This window comes from Pholis gunnellus (genome assembly GCF_910591455.1).
Source record: "Pholis gunnellus genome assembly, chromosome: 12".
Taxonomy (NCBI): Eukaryota; Metazoa; Chordata; class Actinopteri; order Perciformes; family Pholidae; genus Pholis; species Pholis gunnellus.
In genome coordinates this window covers 4,662,250-4,679,253 of record NC_136539.1, presented here as the reverse complement: position 1 = coordinate 4,679,253, position 17,004 = coordinate 4,662,250, and the positions used below count along the sequence as shown (strand labels likewise).

Below are 17,004 nucleotides of genomic sequence, written 5' to 3'. Positions count from 1 at the left end.
CTTGTAAAGTTGTTTTTGTCTGGAGTCATCGTCATGCCTCAGTACACTATATTACATTTTTTTTGGGTGATCTTTCAATGAAACCTGTTTGTCTTCCTTTGTCCTCGAAATGATGCCCAACTTTAAATCCTTCATCAAATTACTTGAAGAATCTCAGTACTTGTGGCAAAAAAAGAAACTTTATTAAATTAAGTTAAAAGTACTGTAAAAGTCCGATATCAACATTTTTGCTTAAAAAAAAGTAGAGTAAAATAGAAGTTTATAAGTACATTTTTATCAGCTAAACTAACTTAAAGCACCAAAAGTGAAACATTATATCTATGCAGCATATCACCTTTGATATTATTATATATTTTATCATTGGATATTGAAGTGTATTCACAAAAGAAAAAAAAAATGACACCTCACTGAGTTCCTGTACGTAGTAATTAAAGAAAGAAACAGTGCTTTTCTTTGAGAAATAAGGACATTTCTAAGTGACCCCAAACTTTTGAACGGTAGTGTATATATATATATATATATATATATATATATATATATATATATGCTGTATATATATTATTTTTGTTTTGGGAATTCTTTTCCGTAGATTTTTGATATATTGGACTATTATTGTTGATGCACTGAAGTATTTTAATGGTGGAGCTGTTTTGAGGTGGAGCGGATTTGAACTCATTTACATACTCCTGGGTTGTTTTATCTCAGGTTTCGCTCTTCATAAACTGAAAAAAAATGTGTCTGCAAAGTCAAAATGAACTGCTGCCATCAGATATCTGCCATGCCTTAAAATATACATTTCCTCTGGAGTGTTAAGTGGTATAAAATGGAAATACTCAAAGTTCAAGTACCTGAGTACAGCACAGTAAACGTACTTAGCTACTTTTTACCACGGTAGCGGAATAAGTTGCTTTATGCTGCAGGATCAGTTCATTTTCCTTTTTTCTTCTCCACAGAGAAAACTTGTCAGCATTGGAAATCCATTGTGACCAACATGAACTTAGCTGAGGAGCTCCACTTCCTTTCTGAACAAGTAAACAATCACCTCTCGAGTACACAAAGTTGTGTAACGATGTTTGTATGACGTTAGGCTAATGGGCCGCGCGGCGATCACATGAGGTCAGAAACGTTGTCAGGCTTCAACACCATCATGCAGTTCTCTCCTCTGCCAAGACTCGCTCTACCGTATCCTGAGGCCCTGGATACAAACATGTCCCTCCTCCTCGTTCTCCTCCACCTCCTCCGTAGGTGGGCGCGATGGAGGAGGTACAGTGAAGGCCAACATCACCGTCCACATTGCAGGCTTTGTCCTGCCAATTTTTGAGCTCTCAAAATCAAGTCCCACCACAACAGTCTGTGTTTCACGTGGAGAGAAAATTACAGTCTTGAAGCTTTTAATTTTTTAATTTTTCTACTTTAAGCGATTTTTCTATTTACATTGACATTGTTTAACCCCCCCCCCATGTCAGAAAGACCTGGGCCTCAGCATCTCACTTACACGCCAGCTAATTATAGTCCACTGTAATTACAAATGTGTCATTTCTCATTAGGCCCTAACAGCGGACATGCAAATGAAACACTCTATTTAACATGGGCATTTAAAAAGGAAAAATCTTTTCCCACACTCTTTTATAGCTTTCAGTTTGACACGGAGAAAAAAAACAGCTTAAAAGGTGCTCATCCCTCCGTGCTCATCCCTCCGCCTACATTTCTATCATTATTATTTTATTATCCCGATCTGCATATATGTTAATTAGGCCCTCAGGCGGCACAAACAGAAAGCAAGGTGTCTGGGCTTTGATTTTTGCCGTTGTTCTGTCTATCGCGCTTTTCTGCACCGTCTGCTTTTCTCTCGTGAGACTTCTTTCTCATCCAACCTGCCGAGACCTTTGACCCGCGGCACAATAGCCGAAGACGATGAGAAGAATCTGAGGTCTAAACATTTATCTGTAAAAGTGACAACATAGTGCAGTTGATGAGTCAGTGGTAAATGCTCCTCTTTCTTGCTTTGTAAAGGAAATCGTGAACACGTGAACACAATGCCATCTGTGGTCATCTGGCAGTGCCCCCCCCCCCCCCCTATGAATTAGCAGTGCCAGTGTGATCCTACAGCACTGCACAACTGACCGCTATTGGAAACCGTGTGCCCTAAGGCTCTGATCTATACATCCCAGAGACCCATGTGCCTATATATGCATCAAATACTAGTTGCCAATAAGGGATCAATGAGTCTTTTACAGCACGGAGGAGGCAATACATCACATTAGGACTTATGGCTGCTGACTCTGATATTAGTTGCTGCTCACATCACGGCCTCCCTTGCTCCAGCAGGGGTCACGTAGCCACACAGAGTTCACCGCTATACTTCCATCGTGTTGTCAGAACCTTCTATGGGTGGATTGATTGACGCCAGGCGACGTCATTGTCAGACGCACACGTTCCGAAACACAGCAGCTGTGATGTGGCCCGTTTTGGCCACTTGAGGGCATCTTGGCTGTCTTAAGACAAAGACTGTTTTTTTTTTGTTTCTTGTGAATTGCTCCAGTTTTGAGTTCAGCCTTGTGCTTCGATATAGCCGGTTATCTAACTGCAGCGGGAGATGCTACACCTAAATATAGCCGTTAGAGTCGGGACAAAGGACCAACATGACAGACTTGTTACTTCCCCATAAATCTAGTCTTATGTTTAATTCCCTGGCTCGTTTCACACCGTGTGTTGCTCCATTGCAAATTGAAGTAGATGGGGGTTCCATTTGGTGCAAGGTCTTCTTTATTTATTGTTGTCAGTGTAGAAGCCTTTACAAGACTTGTTACCTTCGGTTTACCAGAATTTTGTGTTTATTATTTTTAGAATAAAGCTATAGTGTGTTCTCTGTGCAGATCAGTTTGCCTCCTTGATCAACACTGTAATCCTGCAGCAGTGTCCTGCCGAGCTCTGTGCTGCTCTCTAGTGGCTGAAGAGCGGTAAAGCAAATCAGAACTATAAAGCAATTTTAAGAATGACAGGAGGGTCAGCATTTTCATTCAAATATAAAAACGGCAGGCAAGGTTGGGAAAACTGATTATGCAGATTAAGTGAAGTCGGTATGACACATAGAAAAGCCTGCAGCAGCGGTCTGCTGAGCCAAAACAGATGGAATAAATGACGCAAAGACTTTCTACAGACAAGCCATACAGTGATATGTGTCAAATCCATAATTAAACGTCTAGTTAGGAGCCGCATCGACATGATAAGAGTGTTTTTGGCGCAACGGGCTCCACACCACACTCATCTGAAGAGTGATTTATAGCGAACTTGTTGGAGCCACAATTTTTTACATTGTTGCTATTGCCTGTCAGAATGTCACCGAATCCCAGTGAGTTAATTTGTCTGGCTGACAAGTACTGATTAACTGCGAGTATTAACTGGAAAATACACATTATGTTCAATTTTACCATCAACCCAGCTGATTTATTTAGAAGCCCTAAGATAAAAGAACTTAGCTTATTATATAACTGAACTTGGTGAATATAACTGAAGTTATTGAAACTTGTATGCACACATAACCACAGATGCATGGTATATGTAAATGTGTGCCATACACATGGTTCAGCTCCTTAAAGGGGACATATTGATGCTCATTTTCAGGTTCATGCTTGTGTTTCGGGTTTCTACTTAGAACATGCTTACATGCTTTAATGTTCAATAAGCACATGTTTGTTCTGGTACTTTCTGTCTGAATACACCTGTATTCACCCTCTGCCTGAAACGCTGCATTGTAGCGCCTGTCTCTTTAAGACCCCCTCTCTGATTGGCTTGCGAGAAAAATAAAGATTTAATAATTGTTTTTATTATATCTCCCTTTTAAATATTATCCACACCATGTTGATTGTCTTGATATTACAATAACCCAAAAAAAGCAAGGCATATAATCAGCATATTTTTCAGTTTGAACATTAAACATACACCCATCTGTGGGGGTTCCATGTGATCTGCATTACCTTAAGCTGTGTCAACAGGGACGGTACAGCAGCTTTTAAGGAGAAAAAAATGTAACTAATTTGGAACAAAAAAACATGGATACAGATGAATGATCAGTACAGCAGCCCATTCAACTACAACTACTTTCTGTGAAATAAGTTAGAATTAAAAAAAAAGACAGTTAATAATACTTTAAGCTGATTTTTAACTGGAGAAAATCAGGGATCACAGACTACCGCCGATGACACTGCTGTGGTGAAACCTCTGATAAGACAGAGTGGATTCTGGGATGCAGAGTGTGAAGTGTTCAGAGCTATTGTAACATTTGATCTGTGGCTGCGGTAATGGGCGTCTGAGTGCGCGCTAATGTCCGCCGGTTAATGACCGCTGTCATACTGGAGTATTAACCCCGTCACTTCAGACTAATCGCTGCACCCGTCGTGGCCCCCATCGTCGCCTCTGTTAGCTCACACTCAAACGCCCCCCCACACAAAGACACAAGCACACACATCACATTATTTCTGTAGTGGCAGCAGGGTGTCATCTGTTTTTTTCCCCTCACTTTCTTCTCAGTGCCAGGAGGGTCACGGCGGCCCAAAGTTATGGCGCTAACCGCCATTAGCCGGGGGGCCGCACTTCCAGACATCATTAGTCTCTCATTGTCTCTCGGGGAAAACTTTATTGCTGTTCTCAATCAGAGGGGGCTGAGGTCCCATTCACACACGGTCTCATTTGAGATCTATGGTGCATATCATATGAGCACACCTTAATAGACCTCTAGGACGGAAACAAGAGCGATATGGACACACGCTTATGAGGCATAACTTTTCATGAAGGTGTCATTTTTTTATGGTTATGGTTTCATTAACAAGAGGACATTTGTCATGTTGTCATAAAGAAGTTTATGATTCATATGCAAAGCATGGTGATTAGGTACAAAATGTTTTTCCAGCAAGGCAGTTCCTACATCTAAAAGCTTCAATAGGCAATATCTATGAATCAAATGTACTCCTTCCTTTAATGTGAAAATGAGTATTGCTCGTAATGATTGAAGAAAAACAGTGTGGGTGCACCTTTGTGCTATTCCAGTTGTTGTAGTTATTGATGAATTCACAATTCAATAAGTCTTTGGAGTCCAATTGTCCTCACAGAAATCATACGATGAGGAATTGAGATTGATTTAGTTTAATCAGACATAATCATACAGGCATGAGAGGGCTATCGGCCTTCTCATCTGACTCTCGGCAGGAAAGTGAATAAGCATATTTCCAAAAATGTCAAACTATTGTTTTTTTTTACCGTCTGCACTTGCACTGTTATTTCTTGGTCTGGGCCAGACGGCAACCTCAGGGTCTGAAAAGTGAAGCCAATGCTGAAGTGCCTTAAACGTGCATTCTTTCTACTGGCCATCAGGGGGCGACTCCTCTGGTTGTATAGAAGTCTATGAGAAAATGTCTCTACTTCTCTCTTGATTTATTACCTCAGTAAACATTATAAACATGAGTTTATGGTCTCAATGGCTCGCTTCAAGTCTTCTTCAATACAGCATGATGTTCATTTAGTAAATTATGACCATAAAGCAGGGTATGCTTTAGGGCGGGGCTACGCAGTGATTGACAGGTCGCTATCAGAGCCGTATATGGTGTCTCTACGTCACTCTTCCTCAGATCAAATATGGTCACTTCCGTTCACTGGTTGCAAATATCTGAGGTGGGGGTGGTCAAAAGCCATGATGGCGACAGACAAAATGCCAAACTTAAGTCTTCGAAACGCCAGTCCACATACCAATGGGTGACGTCACGACGACTACGTCCACTTCTTACAGTCCGGGCTAGGGTTTAGGATCACAATTAAATAGGCCTAATTTATGGGTGTAATTTGACCAATCATTAAATAACGTAGGAAACAAAACTTAAATGGCATATACTGTGTGCACCGTGTGTGTGTGTGTGTGTGTGTGTGTGTGTGCTTCTTGAGTGTAGGAATGGATTTCCTGTATCTAAAATGGATTTATTCCATCTGTCTTAGTGATCTGTTCCTCTTTCATGCCTTTCCATTTGGGGCTCAAGAAGAGGACGACCTGCTTATGTGTCTGTGAAGTGTGTGTGGTAATGGGACTGAGTATATGAAGCTGTCGTTAGCAGTAATGCTATCAAACGTAGGCAGGGCTTCAGATGGACCTGTGGGTGTTTTACATCTGCATTCACCTCAGGTATAATCTGCGGACTGCAGCTTGACACATGAGCCAGTTTAAGGCCACACCAAAGGTCAGTGGCTAATCCCGTTTATGTATTTGTAGAGAGATTAAACAGAAAAAGTACCCATAACATTGTTTTACAATATGCATCCTTCTGAATGAGTTGCAGTGTGTGTTCGCAAACTGATATCTTTTACATTCACCGACCTGACCCCCCCGCATATCTCATCTTCTTAATTTACAAATGGCCTGACCCGACTTCACCCTCATTACCATTCTATTAAGCCCTCCAGCACCCAGATACCCAGGTCCTTCACCTGCATCAGCCATATTAATATTAATGTGGTAGCCTACACACTATATGCATTTGCAAGTGGACACGCATTGTTTTTGCTTACCTACACACCCACTCGCCACATTTGCTCAGTGCAAAATAAAAAAATAAAGCGCTCGCACGCACGTACACACACCTACATATACACACTTGGTGTCGGCCTTCAGCTCCAGAGGCAGGCCTTGCCAGAGGGGTTTGGACTAATTGATATTCTCCCAAACTGCCCAGGGCTTCTCCGAGGAACCTCTCGCTGCAGTGCTGCTGACGCTGCACATTCCGTCACTGCTGCAGACTTAAAATAGGATCAAAGGATGGAGCAGTATCTGTGTGTGGGTGTGTGTGCGTGTGTGTGTGAGAGAGAGACAGATAGAAAAAGAGCGAGAGGAATGTGTGTGAGGGGCACATTGACTCCTCAGTGAATTCTATTATTTTGCCTCTGCATCCCCCCGCTTTATATTTGTCTCTTTGCTCACATTACAAGTCCTTAAACACCATCGTTTTGCTTCACCCCGAATTATGCACTTTGTAACTGGGTCGTTTTTCGGCGATTCGGGACATTATTCGCTAGTTAACCGATCACCGCTGGCGAGGGGCCACAGGGCTGTGTTCAATCACCGCCACCCGAACCCAATGTATGCTCCTCCTCCTCCTCCTCCTCTTGCTTTAACCAGGTTTCCTTTAAATGCGCACAAGTCTGAGTCGATGGCAAAAAAAGCCCCCAGCCACATATATATAATTATTTCCAATGTTATACTCGTCAAGACTTCTTAAGGTTGTTCCCATTGGCCTTATTGCCAGGGAAACTCTCAATTCAATCAAGAACCCCCCCCCCCCCCCCCCCCCCCCCCCCCCCAAAGCTCACCCTCATCTCGGTTTTGTTCACTTTGCTGCAGCTTTTTTTACTGCCATGAAGTCCAGGAACACGGACGTTAACCGAGCTATTTGTGAGCGGAGCAAGCTGCGTTTCATTATTGTCCCTGTCGGAGGGCTCCACACCTCGGGGCCCAACTTTAATCTCCTCCCTGGAGGGGGGGGGGCGGGGGCGCTGCGTCACGCTCACACCCTGCAGAGAGACGTTTTCTAACAGGGTCCGTACATGTTCTCTGGTGGCCCATTTAGTGCACCTGGCGGCGATTTTAAGACATTTAAATGATTTGATGACACGTCGCGTCAGATGATGAACCAGCGATTTAAAGGTCTGCGAGCAGAGACGTAATGCGTCGGCCCCTGCGGTTGTTTGGAACTGAATCTCTCCAAGGTTTTTTTTCTATCCTTTTTCAAATCTATTATTCATTGACTGTGCAGCAGGAGGCGTCATGTTCGCGATAAAGCACCGCTTAAGGATTGTTTCTCAGTTGATCACTGCCAGCGAGCTCATTCATTCCTTCATTCACCGGTGTGCTATCAGACTGCTGCAGGAAGTAGCCTGAGGTACGCCTCACAACTGAGGGGCAGTAGTGTAGGAAGGCCCTGGACCCCGGGAAGTGAATGCTACACCTTCATGTCACAACTCCTGTATCTAAAAATCATTAACATATTCAATACATAAGGAAGGCTACGCTTTTTCAGTCCTGCAGAACAGTTTGCCCTTATAGCTGAAATCCTCTTATTCTGCACGGCCTGGCTGTATTTCATATACTACCGGCTCTTAAATGAAGCTACATCATTTTTTGCTCTGAAGAAAATAATCAAATCCATGACTATGTGTATTTAGCGACTCCCTCATTCCATCAAATTTTGTTGTGGATAATCAAAGACACATTTTTCCAAAATTCAGTCAGGGCATATTTGCTAACTTTGGAAACTTGCGGATCTCAACCGTAGACTGTATACATAAGAAGTGGACGTAGTTGTCGTGACGCCACCCATTGGCTTGTGGACTGCCATCTGCCGAAAGATCGCATCAACCTGGATTCGAACTCTGTCGAGCAAAATAGTAATATATTCAAAAGTGGCCGCGCTACACGATCCGCGACTTGCATCTTACGTCGCTGATAGAGCCTTTCCCTACAGGTGGCTGATCATGATCTGCAGAGCCCCGCCCTCAGTAAACTATCAATGGATAAATCCAAAAAAAGAAAAGTCACAGAGGAAAATAGAGTTTAATTCTGCGTGGACGTATTCATTTGCTTTCACTGCCAACGATATTGATATGTGGCGAGAAATTTGCAAACAACAAAAAATGTATTGTTGAAAGATGCTTCCAGAACAAACACAGCATTTGCTGGAAAGTATCAGGCTGGAGATGAGAGAAAAAGAGCGATTTCTCAACTGCTGCAGCAAACTCTCCTCTTCATCAGAGTTTGATATTGTTAGAACACGTAAAATAAGAATAAAATGTCAACAAGTGTCTTTATACTTGTTCTATAATTTCATAAATACAACAAACTATAGTTTTTGTATATATAATATAACTATATATCAAAGTTTATAAACTGTGACATCAAATAGTCATTTGGTGGAAAATAGGGCAAAATGTCTCTTTGGATAGTAAAGGTTGCCGACCCCTGAACTAAACAATGCAATCTTCAGTGTTGACAGTTTAATAAATCAGACACTGATGATCTTTTTTTCAACCCAAAATGCTTTGCGCTGGTTAGGGGGTACTTGGCTGAAAAGATATTTCACAGGGGGTACATCACTGAAAAAAGATTGAGAACCACTGCCCTAGCATATGGTCAACTGTCTGGCCGAACGCCAGGGCCTCACCATCACCATCACCACACACTCATTTGTGACCGTTTAACAAAAGCCCTCCATCTTCATTCCCCCTTTACAAGCTCTTGACGGGCACTCGTCTGTCTCAGCTCTCTGATTAGCTCAAACTGTTAGACTCGTCAAAACAAATGAGACACACACACATGCACTGTAGAACACTCACAGCCCATGAGCGGGCTCACTAAGCTTTTACAGCTGCAGTAGATGGACTCGAGATATTCAATGATTAAACAGCTTGAGGGAAGAGAAAAAAAGAAGGGAGAAAAGAAAATGACATAAATCCCAGCTAAGCAAAAATCATTACTCATCTGAAACTGAATTAACTCTCTGACTTTGATAATGCAGTGTAATATGATTCCAGCAAGTGAAGCCTTTATTGTTATTTCACTGAGCCTGAGAAGTGCTGAGTCCCACTCGCAGTTTTTTTCTTTAGTTTTTCTACCATCAGGATGGGTGATAAAAGAACACGGCCCTGAGGCAAAGTAATAGCAATAATCAAATGGGTTGTTTATCCCGGTTCCATAGGGCGACATTTGCTCTCGCTCGGCAGCAGGACATCTGACTAACGGTAATGCAATTTCCTCGGAGGAGATTGGATTAAAATGTTCCGACCCGATGAGGCTGCGGCTTCACGAGTCTGCATCAGATTCTGCTTTGCTGAATCTTTGGGTTTACCGTGTTTTCCCACATACAGGCCGACTGTGGTACATTATGGTGTGCCATGTTCTTTCTTGGGTCAAGAATGTATTGATGACAGAGAAGCCGATATGCATGGCGCTGCTATGCGCATGTCTTCTTTGCAGCAGGCTAATTTCTTGGAAATTAGATCCTGAGGCAACATTTAGTCCGCTTTCGTTTAGTCTCAGACGAAAATGTCCAAGTGCGTTAATCAAACTGCCTTTCCCTGTGACCCGACTTAAAGGATGAGGTGTTTAAAGTGAACAGCTCGGGGCAGACTGTCAGTTCGCCCTAACTGCGTTAGGTCCTATCGGTGGGTCAGTATAAATAGGGGCATTAGAAGTCCCAGGGGAAAAGGTCTTGGCTTAGAGGGGCTTTTGGAATGGGACGGCCATGGACTCTCATTCGTTCACATGTAGGAGGAAAAAAAATGTAGGTATGTGCGCCCTCGTTTTGCTTCATGAATGAGTGTTTCTTGGGGTTTAGAGGTACTTTTTGACACCCTGCATTGTGTTCTGTTTGATGTGAAAGCAGTCTCGTGGTTTCAAGTGGTTAACTTTGCTGCTGCAGCATGTGCAGCGGTAAGACCTGTGCATGTGAATGTTTGTGCTTCGTGTAGAGAGCTTGTCTGACCCTGCATGCGTTCAACCTCATGCCTTGTGAGCAACAAAAGTAAAAGCCACGGTGTAAAGCCTCTCCTCTCCTCTCCAGCATATGATCCCAGGTTCTAAATCCAGCCCAGTGTGCTGTTCTTTGTTCTACGTTTGTAGAATTTACTCAAGCACACCAGTGCTAATGTACGCCTCTGTGGGAAAAGAATATGATATAACAATGCTACTTTCAGTGTGAACTCAGTTTTTTTTGGTAAAAAATCATTTTGAAACCCACTAGGTCTCTTTGTCTCATATTTTTTTAAGCTCATGATTTGCCAAATTCCCTATTCCATGCTGCAATTGAAAAAAAAAAAAAAATAATACAGAGTTGTTCAAGTCATGCCGGGAAGACATTATCCAGTATATGCAATAATAATATGCAATAAACTTTTAGTAAAAAAAATATCAACCTGCTGCTTAATTTCTGCTAAACCTGCAGGATAATATTCCTTATTTTCCTTTGAAGCTGCCCATCTGTGTATGATTATGACAGAGAGAGAGATCGAAAGCCTCTCAGATTCAGACACTTGAGACTGCTGTGACGGTGCTGTTCTGCAGGCTTGCTGCGGGTGAGAGGACCATTGTTGAGCTGACAGTGTCCGCTGCTGGTTGGAGCGTTTACTGCAGTGTCTCCTGCAGCGCCGGCGGAGCGGGAGGCTTCTGCACAGACCTCAGGACACAAACTCTCTGTGTGCATCCGCAGCCGAGGAAGCTGCGGTGGGGTGAAGCACCGTTCACAAAGCTAAGCATGAATTTAAAAAGCAGGCTCGTAAATATAATTTGACGAGGTATATATATTGTCATTCTGTGCCAGTATGCCGTATATTCAGTATTCATTTCATTGTTCATCGGCTTTTTAAAATTACATCTACTCTTTTTTTCTTCTTCCTGTAATGGAAACGAATGAATAAAAGAGTGATCCTTCTATAGCTAAGTAGCTCAACCCATCCTATATTGACCGGTCCGGGAGGCCTTAGCTGGATATCAACAGGTGCGTCTGGCGTGCAGACCAGAATGAATGCACAGCGATGGGGCAATGCAACGCAACGCTGCAGTCCCCCCTGTGAGCCCCAGACGTTTAATTACAGCCACAAACGGCAGATGGCCCTCTTGAGTTTTAATTCCAGTGCATGTGATTGAGACTAAGACGATATATCCCCAAACTAGAAAAAAAAAGAGGTATCAGATATTTTGTATTTCGCTGTCTTTTATCGTGTGGGACCGACTCGTCCGATTTCGTCATCTATCAAAGAGAGGAATAATGCGGAGTGGAGCGTGAAGCAGATCTCCCAGTGGAGTGTGGTCGTTCAAGTTAAGATTGAAAGGAAACGTTTCCCCCTCCTTCGTTGTGCTGGTGCTGGAATTAGCGGCGCTGTCCGCGGTGCTGAAACCGTACACACCCAGCAAATGAGCGCATGCCCGCAATTAAAAGGATGTTGGGATGTTCTGCTTTACCTCGTCTGCAGCTAGCCCCCCCCCCCCCCCCCCCCCCCAGTGTTATCATGTCTGTCAGGAAATTCAGTTATTAGGCCAAAAAATAAATACAATTGTTTTTCTTAGCATCTGCCTCATTTTAAAGTAAATGTAATGTCACCATCTAACGTTTAGCATCAAGACCCCCGGCTGCTCAGTCCCCTTTGAGCGGCGGCGGGGGGGCTCGGCGGTCGAGAGGGAGGGGGTGTAGGGGGAGGGCATCCTCTCCACTCAGGCGTGTGCTAACGAGTGGTTAGGACTTGTTGATGGGAAGGATTTGTTGATCTGGGGGTATACAGACTGAGGCGACTGATCACAGCTTCCTGTCGGGTTTTTTCTCTTCTTCTTTGAGCGTGGGAAAATAAATAGTGCATGCCGTACATCAGTGGCTTTACTTTCCTCATTCGCTTTACGCGCCGATCGCCATACATGCATCTCCCCACGCCGTGGGCTATAGGAGGATCCACTCGGTCGACACAGTCTGCTGATCACCAGTGAGGGGGGGCGGTTTAAGTTTATGTATTTGTATGCAGCTTGTCACACAATGCAGACGTCATCTCCACAGGATTTAGATCAGCTTTGGCGATGTTTAGTTTTTTCCTCCCCGGCTCCTACCGCGCACTGTTGCGAGTGTGGAATACAGTGAGGACATCTATGTTTTTGAGGAGGTTATCCGGGCAGATCGGCGGGCAGTTGGAATACAAGTTTGCGTCCATTTGAGCCTGTGCTGCATCGATTTTTTTTAACTCCACCGCGGTTGCGTATTTTTTTTCTTCTTTTTTTCCATCTCCAAATGTGTGATCCGTCACTGCAGGGTCGCCCTCGCCGTTTGCCTCGCGCAAACTTGGGGGGCTCGTTTCGCCCCCGCGGCGGTGCCGCCGAGCCTCCGCTCGAGCGGTGATCCTCGTGCATAGGAGGCGCCTCCGTACCGCTCGATTTGCTGGCGGCGCACATGCACAGGCTCTCCCCGCGCCGCTATACCCAAACGGCGACTTCTGATAGAGAAACCTCGTATGGTAGGAGGAGGAGGAGGAGGAGAAAAACGGGGGGCAAAAAGAAGGGGAAAGATTGGGTGAAATGTGCCGCGAGGACGCCGCAGACGGCACCGGACATTAAAAGGAGGCGACGCAACCGAACATGTCACAGACAATGAGCAAAAACACCACCGTGCAGGTATGAATACTCCTCTGAGGTCTCGTTGCGCGTTGAGTTTGGCATAGCTCTTCATCAAGACTATGGCTGATGATGCATGTGTGGAATTACGCATGAACTGATCTCCTTTTTTTTCCTCCATCATGTCCAAGAATATTTCGAGTGATGGTGAAAGCTGTTTCAATATTACCATGTAGTATTTGGACAAAAAAAGAGAGCAGCTGCTAAAAACAAAAAAAAAACATATTTGACATTTCTCACCACGGAACGGACCACTTAGCCGCCACCATGGGACTGTGACCCGGGCTGCGAGCTCCGAGAGGCGGCTTGTTGGTGTTAGTCTGCGCGCTCCGCGCGCAGACCGGACCCGAGCGGTTGTGACAATTTTTGTATTATTTTTTGTGAGCCATGGCCGCTGCCATCGCGAGTGGGCTGATCAGACAGAAGAGACAGGCGCGGGAGCAGCATCTAGAACGGCCCGCCACCAACCGACGGAGGAAGAGCCCCAACAAGAACAAGGGGCTCTGCAATGGGAACCTGGTCGACATCTTCTCTAAAGTGCGCATCTTCGGCCTCAGGAAGCGGAGACTACGGAGACAAGGTGTGATGGGGAACTGAAGTCATGCTTTGTTTTGGCGCAGAGCGTGCAATAAAAAAAAAAACATGTGCATACGATTAACAACCACTGGTTGATGGCTCTTATCGGGCCTTTAACAAGCATAGCTTTGGCTTCTATGTGGTTCAAGTACACGAGGTGATAATGGATGATTTATTACTGCTTAGATTAACTTGATAAATTGCGCCTTCGTGCGTAAAAAGTTAAATTGAAAGAGGAGAGAGAGCGTTCTGTTGTGTCTATTGAACATGCTCCTGATTCACATGCACTCCCAGGTATAGCTGACAGGCTCCCGACGAGTCGCCACCAAACGCTTTTTTTAAGACAGGTTTACCGGTCGTTGTGAAGCGCATGCACGATTTTCCTAACCGCTCGGCACAAAAAATAAGAAAACGGTCAACATTTCCAGCGGGATGGAGGTCACTCCTTTCAAACATAATCTTTTCTCGCATCATTTTTTTACGACTTCCAATGGCCCCCTTAATGCTCCAGCTGATATGCCACGATTTATTTCTAATGTGGCAATCTGGGGGGTCGACAACTATTTCACTGCTGGAAACCAGTGCTAACTGGGAGGATAATTTTATTCACACACAAAATGAATTAGGATAATTCATTTAAGAATGACTCCAATCATTTCCCCTTGTTAGAGAATGATGGAAGGCCATATGCTCCTCTCAGAATCATCAGGTATCAAACCTGTTGCATCAGACTGACTGTAACCCCTAACTGATTGAACAGCGCTTTGCACAATTTAATGGCAAACTGGCATTACAAAAAGCTTTTTTTTCATCTTTTATTAACAAAGCACCATAGAAACAGTATTTAGTCTTTCATCTTGTTGAGCCATTTTGATAGTCTCTCTATCGTCCGCTTCCTGTGCTCACATTGGAATCGAACACTACTGTGGGTGATGATGTCCCCCTTCACCAGCCCTTCGTGATTACACAGATTAAAATGGCTGTGCTATAACGGGATCTATAGCGGCACATCTGGACATGGGTCAAGTTCTAATCTGCTTCTGCCCACTGTGTGCATGTGTTAGAGTCTGTGTGTGCGCGGTTGGCCCAGTGTGTGTGTGTGTGTGTCCAGTTATCTGTCCTCCTCCTGTCACATTGGAATTGGCTTGTGCATACTGTATGTGTCTGTTTTTTTCACATTCGAACATCAGCAGTGTCCAGCAGCTGTGGACAGATTTGGATGCTGTCATTTTTGGTCAGGGAATATGTGTCTGATCATAGCGATGGAAAGCAAAGCATACAAGCCTCTTTAAGATGTTTTTAGTTTTCTTTTGGGAGGGCGGGAGGGGGGTGGGGGTGTTATGTATATTTTAGCATTTCATGGATGCAAACTGTTGGGATGTGGCCTACATACATCTGTGAGTCAGATATGTGAAGTCAACCCGCACCGGCCATCCCTGACGTGACTTGACAGCATCACACCTGCAATGGGGCCATTTCGCAGAGCGACTTGGGGCCCTCCCCGAGCTCCTCAGAGCAGTGACGATAATCCACAGGAACAGTTAGGCCAGGCGTGCCGCAAGGAGGCTTCAAAAAGCACGACCCTGAGAAGCAGTCCCACGAAAATGAAATTGAAATGAAGTGGGGAAGCCGTTGTTAGGACGGGTATTTTTGTCCTAATTCTCAAAGCTCTAATGAGAACACAGGGCGACCAATCTGCTTTGCTTTCATTTTGCGTTATTTGTGATTAGAGGCCCTAATGGAGATGCACTCCATTAATTTCACCCCTCGCATGAGATTCAGGAAGATCTCCATTAAGTGTTATCAGGCTTCGGTAAAAATACTGCACATATACCAATGGTTCCTCTCCTCACCCCCTTACTTTTCTTGTTTCCCTCCCTCGGGTCTTATTCACTGAATTATCACACAGCTCGGGAAAAGACTAACGGCTCGTTTGGGGCGTGCTTAATTGAATTCCCCCAGAAGGACTGTTGTTCTCACGAGCGGAGAAACAGTCGAATGTGTCGCGGTGACGCGGGCAGACTCGGCTTTGTCTCCCAGGTGAGAAAGGGAGGTATGGACTCGCCCTTTTTTTGGCAGCTGGCTTCCAGATTCCCAGCGAGATCCGTCAGGAGGAAGGAGCGGAGGTGTCTGAGTACTCGAACACCAGTATTCCCTTCGGCTCTGAGTACTGATCTTGTGAGACACTTGATCAGCTATTGTTATGGGCTGTTGTAGATTGGATCTGACACATATTGTGTTTTTGAGTTTGAAATTTTAAAAGAAAAACTTCAAATTAATACTCCGTATCCTCATCCTCTAAATGCTCTTAGAAGCAGAGCTCCCATAGCTCTGGATGAACAAATCAACATTTAAAAAATTTGCATTTTTCATAGCAGCCAGTGATCATACAGATTTTAATTTTTCAGGGATTAGATCTGAGTTGTAAATCCTATTACACTCGAACCCAGTAAGTGAGCTGTGGGCACATCCAGCTGGGGCCCGCCCGTAATCCCGCCGCTCTGGCTTTTGATTATCTCACCAGATTAGACCCACAGATCATTAGATCGCGTTACACAGATCAGACCGTTAGATTAGCCCGCGTGATCTAGAAGCTGTTTATTCAAGATTACGCCGACGGCACACAGCAGCTCGTCATCGGTCAGCCTTCAGAGTTGTCCGGGTGTTCGTGGAGTTATTGTTGAGATGTCAGAGATGTTGTTGAGGAATCTGCTTTTTCCCCCCATGACAACAGAAGCAACATGGAGGGGGTTTTCCTCCTTCACGGGCTGGAAAAGCCCGTCTCCCATTCCAGAAACATCCGAAGTGGGTCAGGCAGGGCAGAGCTGAAAGAAGACTACAACTGCTGCTGCAGCTGTGCTTGAGAGTGTGTGTGTGTGTGTGTGTGTATGTGTGTCCTCTGTGCTGTTTGCTTTGCACTGAGCCCAATGTGTGTCTTTGTACACACACACACTCACACACTCACAGTGGAATGACACAACAGAAAATCAGAGGGGAACGGAGCCGCAGGGAGGCCCCTTTTGAAATGAAAAGAAAATGAAAAAAAATAAAAAATCACAACCTTTCTGTGACGGTTCAATTCATATTCAGAGAGGAGTTCTGCTGCAGAGCGGCCCGAATTGAGATCTTACGGTTCTGATGCTTGTTGTTTTATAAGGAAACCCCCCTGCTGCTGCCACGCCACACTCTGTTTCCCTAGAAACAACGAGAAAAAGGCATGTAGAAACACGCTTCTGTTGTAAAAA

General features: G+C 44.4%; 1 protein-coding gene across 2 annotated transcripts in view; it reads left to right on the top strand.

Annotated features, from left to right (window-relative positions):
- The window catches only part of fgf14 (fibroblast growth factor 14), a gene marked incomplete at both ends in the record, with an annotated part of 105,280 nt that overhangs the window by 54,233 nt on the left and 34,043 nt on the right, over positions 1 to 17,004 (top strand). Inside the window, one exon of one of the 2 annotated variants that reach the window (XM_079170012.1) lies at positions 13,571 to 13,763. The exons of the other annotated variant lie outside the window; for it this stretch is intronic. Within the exon in view, the coding sequence (XP_079026138.1) occupies positions 13,571 to 13,763 (193 nt within the window). Of the gene's footprint in view, positions 1 to 13,570; positions 13,764 to 17,004 lie in introns of those variants that run through there. 2 annotated transcript variants of the gene reach the window in all.